The sequence below is a fragment of the Sinocyclocheilus rhinocerous genome, unplaced genomic scaffold (assembly GCF_001515625.1).
Source record: "Sinocyclocheilus rhinocerous isolate Xijiao unplaced genomic scaffold, SAMN03320098_v1.1 scaffold195, whole genome shotgun sequence".
NCBI classification, from domain to species: Eukaryota; Metazoa; Chordata; class Actinopteri; order Cypriniformes; family Cyprinidae; genus Sinocyclocheilus; species Sinocyclocheilus rhinocerous.
In genome coordinates this window covers 373701-386999 of record NW_015631099.1, presented here as the reverse complement: position 1 = coordinate 386999, position 13299 = coordinate 373701, and the positions used below count along the sequence as shown (strand labels likewise).

The following is a 13299-nucleotide window of genomic DNA, read 5'->3' as shown; positions in this document are numbered from 1 at the left end:
GGGTGCAAAAAAAATCTAAATACTGAGAAAATCGCCTTTAAAGTTGTCCAAATGAAGCTCTTAGCAATGCATATTACTAATCAAAAATTTATTTTAGATATATTGACGGTAGGGAATTTACAAAATATCTTAATGGAACATAATCTTTACTTAATATCCTAATGATTTTTGGCATAAAAGAAAAATCGATAATGTTGACCCATACAATGTATTTTTGGGTATTGTTACAAATATACCCCAGCGACTTATGACTGCTTTTGTGCTCCAGGGTCACATATGTGCTTTAATAAACAGCCAGAATGCTGTTAATGTGCATGCTAATGCTGAATTGTGCTCCCTAATATAAAGTGAAATGAATCTGTGCTATTCCAGTTCCAGAAGTGTTTGTGCAAGTCAGATTATTTACTCAAATTTAGTAAGAGTTTTGCCGAGGCTGACCGATTTAGTTTTTGCTCTTTAGTCTAATGTAACATGAGTGGTTCTGAATGCTGAATAAATGGCACAGAAGTACCCCAGCGCCTGACATATAAATGGTAATGGCACATTACCGTGCAAACACCTTGTGAAGTTCTGCTAGGACTCTTCCATCTCAGCACCCTCAGAAAGTCTGTCCTGCTGAGATGTGAAGTCTGCTGTCCCGTGTGTATCTCAATTAGGTTTTCTTGAAACTTCTCAAATCAGACGTTACGCGCGTTCTTTGACAGCAGTAGCGACGTTTGATCTGTGCAGCGTGGACACAGAATCCCTCCACAGATTGCTTTGCCGCTGCCGCTGGGACATCTCATCCAGCCAGATGAAACTAGCTTTCTAAACACAGCTGAAGTGTACCAGTGATAGATCACCCACTTCACATCTACATCTAGTGTGCTGTCTGTCCACCGTCCTCCAGTGAACCGGAGTCTCCACCGGGAAAAAGAGACGTTGAAATTCTGTGAAATTGAAAGGCTGTAGAAATTTGTGCAATGTGCCATTAAAAGCAATTGTGTTTGTCTTTCAGGAGCTGCGGGACGATATGCCTTCTATTTTAGCGGATGTTTTCTGTATATTAGGTAAGCCCTGCCGTATGTTTATACATGCTAATGCTGATGAAGGGAAGTGTGCCAGACAGTGTCATCTCATTTGCCCTGGTGAAGTCGAGCCAGGATGCGTTTGTATGAAAGACGGCTTTGTTACGTGCATGAGTGAACATGCTTATTAAACTGCAGTCGTGTGTCCACGTAGATGTTTGCATAATCCAGCTGCTGAATTTGAAGGAGCTGAAGAGTCTTACTGAACTTATTCTAATGAAGCTCTCATCAAATTCCCTGCTGTTCATTTGTCAGGCCCAGTGTGATTGATCTAAATGTTAATTTAATGTTGCATGGAGATACTACAGCTCTTGAAACCGACAGAAAACACATGTGAGTTTGTTACCGTTAAATGATTTGTGCCAGCATTTTGAGAACCCGATGAAATGGGGCTGCACATCACGATTAATAGCGATAATCATGATTATTTTGATCAAATCATCGTCATTTTAGAAATTGCTTTTTACATTTCTTATTTTTTATATGCTCTTTGCATTATGAAAACTTCTTTCAAAAGCCTAACTATTTAAATTTCTAATATAAACGGCAATTCCAAATTGTTAAAAAAAAATTTTCTTGCAAACACGCAGTTTTGATGTTTTTATTCGTGGTTTGGACTGTCAGTCTGACGTCACCCATTCGCTGACATATAGTCATTACTACTAAAATATCCTTTGCAATGATAATATCCACTTACAGCTAACCACCAGCTAGTGTGAAATTGATTTTACTGGCCTGTTTTTTTTTAAATAAAAAGAAATGGTTAAAATACAGCATGATCATCAATAGTGATGTTAAAAATATAGATTTTTCAAATACAATTATTCTGATTATTTGAAACCATTATAATGCTCATTTTTCACTGTGCTTTCTCACTCTCTTCTTTGCATTTAGTTTAAAGTGCAGTTGTATTATAATAATGTATTTCTTTCTTAATAGTGATACTTCTATTATTATATTATAAAATGTGTTATTATATAAAAGAGCTAATGGGCCTAAGGAGTCTCAGACAAAGGAAAATTCTTTCTTTCTTTCCAAAAAAATGACTATAGTAAAAAAACTTTCTTGTTGCCCTTATAAACCCTGCACAGACAAACGCCAACAAACACGTTTGTTGGGTTTTGTTGGATCAGTGTGTTACCAGTTTGTGTTCACCCAACTGAACTTGTTCAGTCAGTGTCTGTTGGTTCAGTGTGAACATGAGTTTTTATTCATAAACCTCTAAATCCAGCTATACCCGACTTGTTTGATGGCGTTTGTCTGTGTGTGCAGTGTGGATAGGCCTTTATTGTATAGAAGTTAGAAATTCCAGTGTCATGAATACTAGAAGTTTAACAACGTGGCAGTTGTTCAGCGGATGAAACATCTTTACAAAAAACCCTCAGTAGACAAAAACTCCAAAAACAATTTGTGAACTTTGAAAATGGCATGCAATCTAAAACCTTTATGCATTTGCATGCCGTTGTAAGGACTAAGACTATCCCTCACATCCTCAATGACATCTGTGTAAAATTGAATAAGGCATCTACCCTGACGAAGATCAATTGGATTCATTTCTCGTTACAAAGCTTATTTAAACAGGCTGTCTAAAAAAACAGTGTGCACTTTCAAATAATTGCTGTAGCCATTAATTAAAATAGCAGTAGATGTACATAACACATCAAGAATTGATTTATACGTTATGTATGTCTGACTTCATATGCATTGACGTGAGCCGCATGTGTAATTGTTGATTTTGCAGATATCGAGACTGGCTGTTTGGAGGAGAAACACAAGCGAGATCATTTTACCCAGCTGGTTGGAGCCTGTTTGGTGAGTAGAGCAGCGTGTGATTGCGTTCATGACCACTGTGTGGCAGTAATGCGCTTCGAGACACGTCGCCCCGTCTCTTCACTGCAGTTGACGAAATGCTTTTTTTGCGCGCATACGTAAGTGGGTGGCCGATCCCCTGACTCTGAAGATTAGCTGCATTAGAGTATTGAGTGGCCCAAATTCTGTCCTCCAGTGAAAAATTTAATTGTAGCCACAAAGGGCCGCTCTCCTCCCCTGAACGAACCTCCAGCGCTGTGCTGGACTCAAACGAGACACTTTCACGGCGGCTGTGGGTTTTTGAGCTAGGCCTCAAACCGGAGCACGCTTCGCATCTTTGTTGTGGCAGAACACGACGCGTTTGTAATGGCAGTCGAGGTGACTCATGAAGACCTGCAGTGCTCCTGCTCTCTTCTTTTCATCGAAACCACTGTACGCCTGATTAGCATGCAAATACGCGCTTGTTATGCAGTGTTATTAGTGTCTTATGTAAGTGTAGCTGAAGGCCATTGAGGTTGGATGTGGGCAGTGCTACGCTGATGGATGCAGAGATATTATTCCAGCGTTTTGATGAATTTAATACTGGTCTTATCCTCCTGATAGAGCTTCCACAGCAGTGTTGGTGAAGAGTGTCTAATTAAAGGCATTGTTGTCTGTCGTTTTCAGATCTGTGTTCCTGATGGTATGCTGAAGGAGAGGTTAGATCCAGAAACGCTGGAGTCTCTGGGGCTGATCAAACAGGCTCAGCAGTTCAACCAGAAGATTGTCAAAATCAAGACCAAACTATTGTAAGTCACATTTCCTGCTTTTCCCACCACCTTAAATAGGATTGATTGTCTCTTTCCCTGTGAATATATACAGATCTTGCCTACCTAGACAGCATTCTTTCTTAAACTAGTGTGTGGTTTGCCTATACAATCAGCCAGGGCATCACAGTCAAGGTATTTTTAGGTATCATAGTTTAAAAACCTTCTAGGCCATATAGACTACAGAGTGCCATGTAAGCAATCCATGGTAAAACCGTTTGCCAGCATTATTTCAATATTTTTTAATAAGTGTTTAACAGTGGAATTCCTGATGAAAGCTGCATTACCCATAATTCTACAAAGAAATCTCCTCCAATAAGGGATTCGAATTAAGCAAATCACACCAGAAGAACTCTTTAGCACCGCCCACTTCCATGAAGCACTGCAAATTACATAATAAAGTCAGTCTGCATCTGCTCTCAAGCTTCATACATGTTTGTGGTGTGAATCTTCATTTGCCTCAAGATTTGATTACGATTGAGTGGTTAATGAATTGATTATAAAACAATCGTCTTGTCCTCCAATATAATTTTTTCTGTTTTTTTTTTTTTTGTCTTGTTATTAAAACATGCGAATGACAAACAGTGGAACAAAAAAGAAAAACACTGCCTAATGTATTAATTACATAGAAATGGATTCTTATTAAAGCTGCTAAAGTTATTCAGTCAGGAGCAGTGAGTGATTGTCTCTGTCTTTTGTTGTTGTGGTTAACATTAATTACACAGACAGCAGCAGGTTTATTATATCATACTTAATGCATGGATCCAAAATAATGATACACATCTGATTTCTTTCTCAACTGTTTACGTTCACTTAAGACATAACTGCCTACACTCTTGGCAAGACAGATATTTTGACATAATTGCATGTGTATTTGACCGTTCAAGTGAACTGAATTCAGGATCCCATGCTTTCTGAGAGGCTCTCTCTGTGCGTGGCTTTAGCTGTGTGTCAGTCACTCTTTTCCCATCACTCACGTCCCACACTTTTTCTCATTCATGCGTCTTTTCGTAAAAAGTGAAATGTGCTCAAATATCTGCTTTTTAATGACGTTCGATACATTCTGAAGCACCGGCTGCTTCTCTCCCTCTGCCATGTTTCTTTCTATGAACATCAGATTTCAAGTGCTTAGCTTCCAAAGGACATGCGCAATTTTTAAGAATATATAATAAAAGTACTCTGTTTAGAATAAAACTGTATGTTGATATTTAAGGGGGTCTGAATACTTTCCGTACCCACTGTATATATATATGCAGAAATATTCTAACTTTAAGGGTCAGTTCACCCAAAAATGAAAATTCTGTCATTTACACACCTCGAGTAGTTCCAAACCTATGTAAGTTTCTTTCTTCTTTTGAACACACAAAAAAAGAAGATATTTTGAAGTGTTGATAACCAAACAGTTGCTGGTCCCCATTGACTTCCATAGTGTTTTTTTTTCCCCATTCTAATGTAGACCAACAACTGTAAACTCATATGGGTTTGGAACAACTTGAGGGAGATAGAATAAAACTGTATGTTGATATGCATGATATTTTATTTTAATACTTTTTTTTTTTTTTTTTTTTTCATTGCTTCAAATGAAAATTTGTTATGTTGTGATTCACCTGGTGCTGGGTGATTTGGATCATAGCCTATAACCTATAACTTAAAGCTGTTTTATTTTTTTTTTATTCCTCATAGGTTAAATAAATGAGGAGGAAAAAAAAAACTTCCTAAACTAGCACTGCTGAAAATGCAGGAACTGTTGCACTCTATAGCCAGTCTTGTCTTTTAAGAACTAGACTATAAAATCTGTTAGTGTTAACAGGAGACTGGCATTTCTAACCTCAATGCAGTACCTTGAAAAATATCAGTATTCGATAACATAAAAAAATTGCCACAATGTTATGGTTGATTTGATCAGTATCTAATGTAATACACTTTTGAACATAAAGTATTTTCTTATCAACTGAAACCCTGTTGGAGATTCCTCAGAGCTCTAATTGGGATTAAATAATAATAGAAGTAATGTTATTTTTATTGAAATGTAATCATCTGTCCACAAAAATGTTGATAATTATGTGCATGTGAATCATTCTGAAAGCTCAGTGGACTATATACTTCAATAAAACAGTCTGCGCTGTCACAGAAATGAGACGGCGAGAAACACAGCACGTAATCGTATATCAATACTGAGGAAAATGAGTATTGAAACGGCTTCAAATATTCTGAATCAATATAAAATATAAAATCGATATTTGACAGCACTAATATCTAAACATGCTGCGGTCTGAGAGAGAACAGCATTAATGGCTTGCATTAAAGCAAATTGAATTGTAACTTCTTTTGTGTGCGATCATTTGCATCTGAAGTGCAGAGGTTGACCTCTGTTGAACTGTGATGAGTTCAGATGACACTCATTGGGTATAAAACACCCGGAGTTCATTGTTTTTCTCTTTCAGACATGGGTCACTGCTTTCTGCACGTTCAGCGATTGCTGTGGATCTATAAAATGTCCCCAGCCTCATTTTGCTGTAAATGCAAAGCATAGCACTGAACTCCCATGATGATGATGAATTTCATGCCTTTGTGTAGGTCTTTCTTAATGAGTTTTATCAAGATTACAGAGCAGTCTGGCCTGAAAGCCCCCGTTCTCTTACCACACTAAATTACGTGCCATTCAACAGTCCTTTCATTAACATAAGCATGTTCTAATGGATTAATTGGTTTCATGTCATCTTATAAAATGCCTGTGGGCGGCATTAGCCTCGTACTCCTGCCTGTGACCAGCAGACCTCAGCTCTGATGTACTTCATTAGTTTTAGATTACTGCATGAAGTTATTTTTTGGTGTAACCTTCCATCTTTCACTCCGTAGTTACAAACAGCAGAAGTTCAATTTGTTGCGCGAGGAGAATGAAGGTTACGCTAAGCTGATCGCGGAGCTTGGGCAGGATCTGATCGGGAATCTCACCAGCCACCTCGTCCTTGAGAACATCAAGTCATTAATAGGTACAGTATGCGCCGCATCACCTGTCTTATTGACTCGTGAGCTGAACTACATCTCTTCATATTGCTGTACAGTTCCAGATGTGATATGGTGATTATTAGGATGATGATTAGTAACAGTAGATGATCTTGAATTTCTTCTCTAGAAAAGTGTGTGTGTGTGTGTGTAGATGAATGCGGCCAAGTACAGGGATATCCTGGACTAAAACCTTCTCCAGAGTGCTCAGGACCTCAGACTGGAACTAAGGTTTACCTTCCAACAAGACAATGACCCTAAGCACACAGCTAAAATAACGAAGGAGTGGCTTCCCAACAACTCTGTGACTGTTCTTGAATTGCCCAGCCAGAGCCCTGACTTAAACTCAATTGAGCATCTCTGGAGAGACCTAAAAATGGCTGTCCACCAACGTTTACCATCCAACCTGACAGAACTGGAGAGGATTTGCAAGGAGGAATGGCAGAGGATCCCCAATTCCAGGTGTGAAAAACTTGTTGCATCTTTCCCAAAAAGACTCATGGCTGTGTTAGATCAAAAGGGTGCTTCTACTAAATACTGAGTAAAGGGTCTGAATACTTAGGACCATTTGATATTTCAGTTTTTCTTTTTTAATAAATTTGCAAAAATGTCAACAATTCTGTGTTTTTCTGTCAATATGGGGTGCTGTGTGTACATTAATGAGGAAAAAAAATTAACTTAAATGATTTTAGCAAATGGCTGCAATATAACAAAGAGTGAAAAATTTAAGGGGGTCTGAATACTTTCCGTACCCACTGTATATGTATGTATACCAGCAGCTTTTAAAGTTAAAGCTGTTTTTTTTTGTGCATAAATGCTTTCGTGTCACTCTGTGTTGGAGCCTTTCTGAATATTTGTCATGTCTGTTGTCCTATTACATATCTATGCCATCCCAAAGAATATATTTATATTTGTGTTAAATATATGTCTACAAACACACACATAAGTGTAATGTGTAAGTGTGTAATTAGTAAGTTAATGCAGAATAGTTATTCTAAATGGATAGATCTTAAAAAAAACAGCATGCGTATTGGATTGGCATCAGTATCGGTAGATCGGTGACTGTATCAGATATGGAAACAGTGGTATCTAGCCACCCCTAATAAAAACGTGTGTAATACATGATATGCATTAGGGCAAATGACAGATGAAAAACTCACATTTGCCCCGGGTCATTGGGCTATCTCTGTTGAGCCCTGATAATGACTGGCACAGTGAGCCAAATACAACGCTTTATGATCACTTGAGTGAGCTCAAACCAGCTGACATACTTCCAGCTGTCATGTGAGTGACCGTCACTGAGATCATGAGCTGATGCAGTCCACGTTCTGTCCTCAGGATGTTTCAATCTGGACCCAAACCGTGTGCTGGACATCATCTTAGAGGTGTACGAGTGTCGCTCTGAGCACGACGAGTTCTTCATCCCTCTTATCAAGTCCTACATGTGTGAGCACCAGACCCTCTGCCACATGCTGGGCTTCAAGTTCAAGTTTCACCAGGTACGCTCCATCGTATGGCTATGTATATGGTTCCTACATGCAAATCCACACAGGTCAAGTATCTTTGTTTCATTACAATTAAATACACAGTAGTGTTGCACGATATACCGGTACTAAAAAAAGTATCACGATACCCTGCTTTTAAAAACGGTATGATTCCGCATTTTACTAGCGATGGATTAGTGTCTGTGAACATTTAGCTGCAAAATATAATTTAAATATGAGTCCTGCATGTTGTGCGTGTCTCTGTATTAATGAAAGGCGCAGACGTGCGGTTTTGTTTACTACACACATACTGAAGCGCGCGTGACGCTCAATATATGAGTACCTGAACACATGAATATAATCTCTAGAACTGCTGTGAGAGTCACTTCATGAGCATTTTACCGTTTCTTTTGCGGAAAACTATCATCATATCATGTGCAAACAGAAACCTAAAGGTCTTCACAGCAACCCGTCAAAATAAAAGTTTGGTTTAACTTGACAGAAATATATTACTTAATGTAATGAAATTACTACTACTAATAATACAAAATATTAAAACAATATTTAAAGAATATTTACCAGAATTTATTTACCAGAAAATTGTAAATACACAACACAGTATTTCTGAAAAAAAAAAAAATAGCCTATAATAAATTAATTCTTTATAAAATCTAATTATCATTTATAAATTGATTAGACATGCTTTTGATTATTAAAATTAGGGATGCACCGATACCACTTTTTCCAGTACTCGCCCGATACCGATACTTTTATTTTTGGTACTTGCCGATACCGAGTACCGATACCAATATTTTTATTGCATTTGTAAATTTTTAAAATATTGGGAACCAATATACAGAAACCAAAAGGGTATGTATAATGTTAGTTGGTTAACTTGTTTTTGACGTATCCGACCGAACTACAAGCTTTCCAGTGATGTCTGTGAGAAAGGTATTTTCACTTGACAAGCTCGCGCATCTGCGCCGCCGCGCGCACAATCCACACTTTGCTTATCAGCTCGCGCACATCAGCTGTACAGTCAATACTGAATGTTTAACATTATATTCATTGCATACATATACTTCGTAGACATCCTTAATCTCTAATAACTCCATTCTGCTGTCTGTTGTTCTGTTGTCGGTGTTTCTTTGTCTGAATATGGCACTTAACACATGCTGTGTGGTATCGGCGTTTGGTATCGGGTCATTTTAACGAGTACGAGTACAGGAGCTCAGTATCGGGCCCGATATCGGTGCATCCCTAATTAAAATGTAATGAAACTATTAAAATGGAATCCAGAAATTTAATAGAAAAAACAGATTCACAGACAAATAAAACTGAATTTGAGAAAAATAATAAAACGTATTTCATAGGGCCTTAAAATCATGTAATTTTTGTTAAACGTCTAATAAATTGCTGTTAAATTGTGCAAGTTTCATGATTTCAATTAATTAGACATGGTCTTTGATTAATATTTTTTATGTAACCATTAAAATAAAGTCTAGAAAAATTAAAATGGAATTTGGGTAAAAATAAAACCGATTTCATAGGACCCTATTTATTTCATTTGTGTCTTTGTTTTATTGTATTTGTCCTTTAGTTGGTTACTTGCATCTTTGTTATTATTATTATTAATAACAAAGATAAAATAACAAAAATGACTATATCATGATATAAATTTTTCATATCATGAAATAAGATTTGGCTTTATCCTTTTAGCTAACTTGGATCTCTACATACCTGTAGGCTCGGTAGTTGCTCACCATAGTCCTGTTAGTTGCACTGGCATGTGATTGTTATTATTTATTTATTATTTTTAAAGGGGGATGAAATGATTTGTTTTAATAGATACATTAACTATGATCTCCATTTGGATCATCTATTCTTCAATGACTTTTCCTGTTGTTCTATGTTTTTGTTGTAGTATCGGTTCAGTAGTAGTATCGTGACAACACTAATATACAGACATGTGACAGAATGATTTTGCTTCAAACCTAGACAGTGTGTGTTATGTGTGTAACGGGGACTTGGGGCAAAAATGCCACCAAAATGAGCAAAATGTCCATGCACAATTCAACTGAATCTATTACAGCTGTCGCTTATAAACTGAAATGTGAAATATTTTTTACACATTTTGCAGTATTAAGTAGGGATGTAACGACGGTTAAAAATCAATACAAATATGAGACGATTCAAATCGGTTGCGATGTCAAATGAATCACGATGGGAGTTTATATGAATGCATCTCTGAGGGGAACTGACTGTCTTTAGAGAAGTTTGGATGGTATTTTCTTTTCGTCTTTCCTTTGTGTAATGGATATTTAAATAGTGTCCATAATCGCAGGGCTGCTTTGTTTACAACGGTAACCAAGGAAACACTATGTTGCTGGAGATGCTAAACGCGATGTCAAATGAATCACGATGGGAGTTTATATGAATGCATCTCTGAGGGGAACTGACTGTCTTTAGAGAAGTTTGGATGGTATTTTCTTTTCGTCTTTCCTTTGTGTAATGGATATTTAAATAGTGTCCATAATCGCAGGGCTGCTTTGTTTACAACGGTAACCAAGGAAACACTATGTTGCTGCTGTTCCAAAAGCGCCACCTGCTGTCTGAGAGTGAATCTGCATCTCATTCAGCTCATCTGCTGTTCTTGTTTCATGCAGGTGTTTTATGTAGTATACTGTACTTTACTGTAGTCACAAAACTAAAGTCAGACCATTCTGTTTTTGCTTCAAATTTTGAAATGATACAATCTAATTTAGATTAAAAACTGCTTATGCTGCATGTGTGCAGCATCTTTGTTTGGATTGTGATTAAATTGCAGTGGTTGCCTCTAAATTTAAATGGAAAGAGCACAGACAAGGCTTTATTTTTAATTTTTTTAAATTTGTGTTGTTCGTTTGATTTGGGGTTTGTTTTAAAATTTCAATTTGGATATTTAAATAGTGTCCATAATCGCAGGGCTGCTTTGTTTACAACGGTAACCAAGGAAACACTATGTTGCTGCTGTTCCAAAAGCGCCACCTGCTGTCTGAGAGTGAATCTGCATCTCATTCAGCTCATCTGCTGTTCTTGTTTCATGCAGGTGTTTTATGTAGTATACTGTACTTTACTGTAGTCACAAAACTAAAGTCAGACCATTCTGTTTTTGCTTCAAATTTTGAAATGATACAATCTAATTTAGATTAAAAACTGCTTATGCTGCATGTGTGCAGCATCTTTGTTTGGATTGTGATTTAAATTGCAGTGGTTGCCTCTAATTTTAAATGGAAAGAGCACAGACAAGGCTTTATTTTAAAAAATTTTTTTATTTGTGTTTGGGGTTTGTTTTAAAATTTCAATTTAGTTTTGTTATTTGACATTTCAATTTTACAAAGAAATGAGAAATAATGTATGAGAAGTAATAAAAGGACACCTTTTCATTTATGATTTGTCTTAAATCTCATTTTGTTAAAAAACATTGTGAGAAAATCGTATCGCGAAATCGGTATCGTGAATCGTATCGCATCATGAGTTGAGTGAATCGTTACATCCCTAGAATTGAGCATTAAAACCAATCGCACACGTTTCTGTTAAGTTTGGTTTTTCATGCTTTCATACTTTCGTTAAAGTAACCAATGTGAAGTCTTAATTTTCTCATGCTTAAAAACCAATAAACCTATTCATAAATGGTTGTGAACAATGATGACGGTAATGGTTTTTGTCATATTGCAGCCTTACCCTGTAAAGACTTCCTGTTTTTTAAAATTATTTTAAATAAATGATACATTTTATATTATGTATGAATGTTGTTGTGTACATTTTGAGTAAATAAACATGCCGTGCCAGCTTCTGTTCCACCTTTGCAGTGTAAAGATGGCTAACATTTTATTGGTATCAGTCTATAGTATTCTGATTGAAGTAATTGATTAATTTTAAGTATTTTATAAGAAGACAACTCTGATACATTTAATACCATCATTATCAAAATAATGTTAAAAATAATTCATGTTATTGTGCAGTAATATTCACTGACTCATACAAGATGACTGCTGTCAAGTATGTATATTTTTTCCAGATGAACAAAAGTAGTAGGAGTCTGCTAAGGTCAAATACTCAAAAGGAATAGAAAAGTAATCGTTTGCACATAGTGAACGATATATTGCGCAGCTGGGTTTGTTCGCCCTTCTCTTAGACAAGATTGCTGTCTGTAATCATGTTCATCTGGTGTTTTTTTTGTTCCCACAGGAACCTAATGGAGAAACGCCATCATCTCTGTACCACATCGCTGCAGCTCTTCTTCAACACAACCTCATCGCTCTTGAAGACCTCTACGTTCATGTAAGTGGAAGAGTCGTGTCTGGTGGAGTAGTGTAAAATGTGACGATACCGACCTTTTTGCAGTACTAGTAGTGCTGAGTAGTGATTTGGCAGCTGCTGCATTTGTGTGAGTGCAGAGAAGGTTTCTGTTAGGATGATCAAATTCTGTTTGATCAGCAGACATTTCTATTGAGTGCATTAATACAGTGGTTGATGAGAACCTTTAAATGAGTCTCTATACTGAAGAAATCTGTTCAAAATGGCATAATTTTTTTCCTGAAAGTTCTGAATGCTTGGGTCATTCCACGAAATGAGAAATAATCAAACATCGATTTAATGTAACGACAAATAAATGTGCAATTTAAAAACATAACAGTGTGCTTTCATCAATATTACATCAAAAAAAGTTAATTAAATATTATTTTAAATAATTTAAATCGCATTTATGCTGATAAGGGTAAGGTTTTTGGCCTGTCCCTCACTATGATTTTTCTTTTTCAGCAGGACTTTTAATTTGCAAAATGATATGAAAATCACATTTGCATATTGTTCTAAATATAGTCTCATTGTTAAAGGGGTCATATGATGCTGCTAAAAAGAACATTATTTTGTATATTTGGTGTAATGAAATGTGTTTATGCGGTTTAAGGTTAAAAAAACACATTATTTTCCACATACTGTACATTATTGTTTCTCCTCTATGCCCCGCCTTTCTGAAACGCGTCGATTTTTACAAAGCTCATCGGTCTGAAAAGCGAGATGTGCTCTGATTGGTCAGCTATCCAGTGCGTTGTGATTGGCCGAATACCTCGAGCGTGTGATGGA

At 36.7% G+C, this 13299-nt stretch overlaps 1 protein-coding gene across 7 annotated transcripts in view; it reads left to right on the top strand.

Annotated features, from left to right (window-relative positions):
- The window catches only part of LOC107741598 (THO complex subunit 2-like), a 106103-nt gene that overhangs the window by 12557 nt on the left and 80247 nt on the right, over positions 1-13299 (top strand). For all 7 annotated transcript variants that reach the window (XR_001640216.1, XM_016554359.1, XM_016554357.1 and 4 more), the window contains exons 4-9: positions 998-1049; positions 2809-2879; positions 3543-3664; positions 6542-6675; positions 8027-8187; positions 12403-12495. Coding sequence is in view for 6 of the 7 variants with exons in the window: in XM_016554359.1 (XP_016409845.1) it covers positions 998-1049; positions 2809-2879; positions 3543-3664; positions 6542-6675; positions 8027-8187; positions 12403-12495 (633 nt within the window). In the remaining variant the exon portion in view is untranslated. The remainder of the gene's footprint in view (positions 1-997; positions 1050-2808; positions 2880-3542; positions 3665-6541; positions 6676-8026; positions 8188-12402; positions 12496-13299) is intronic.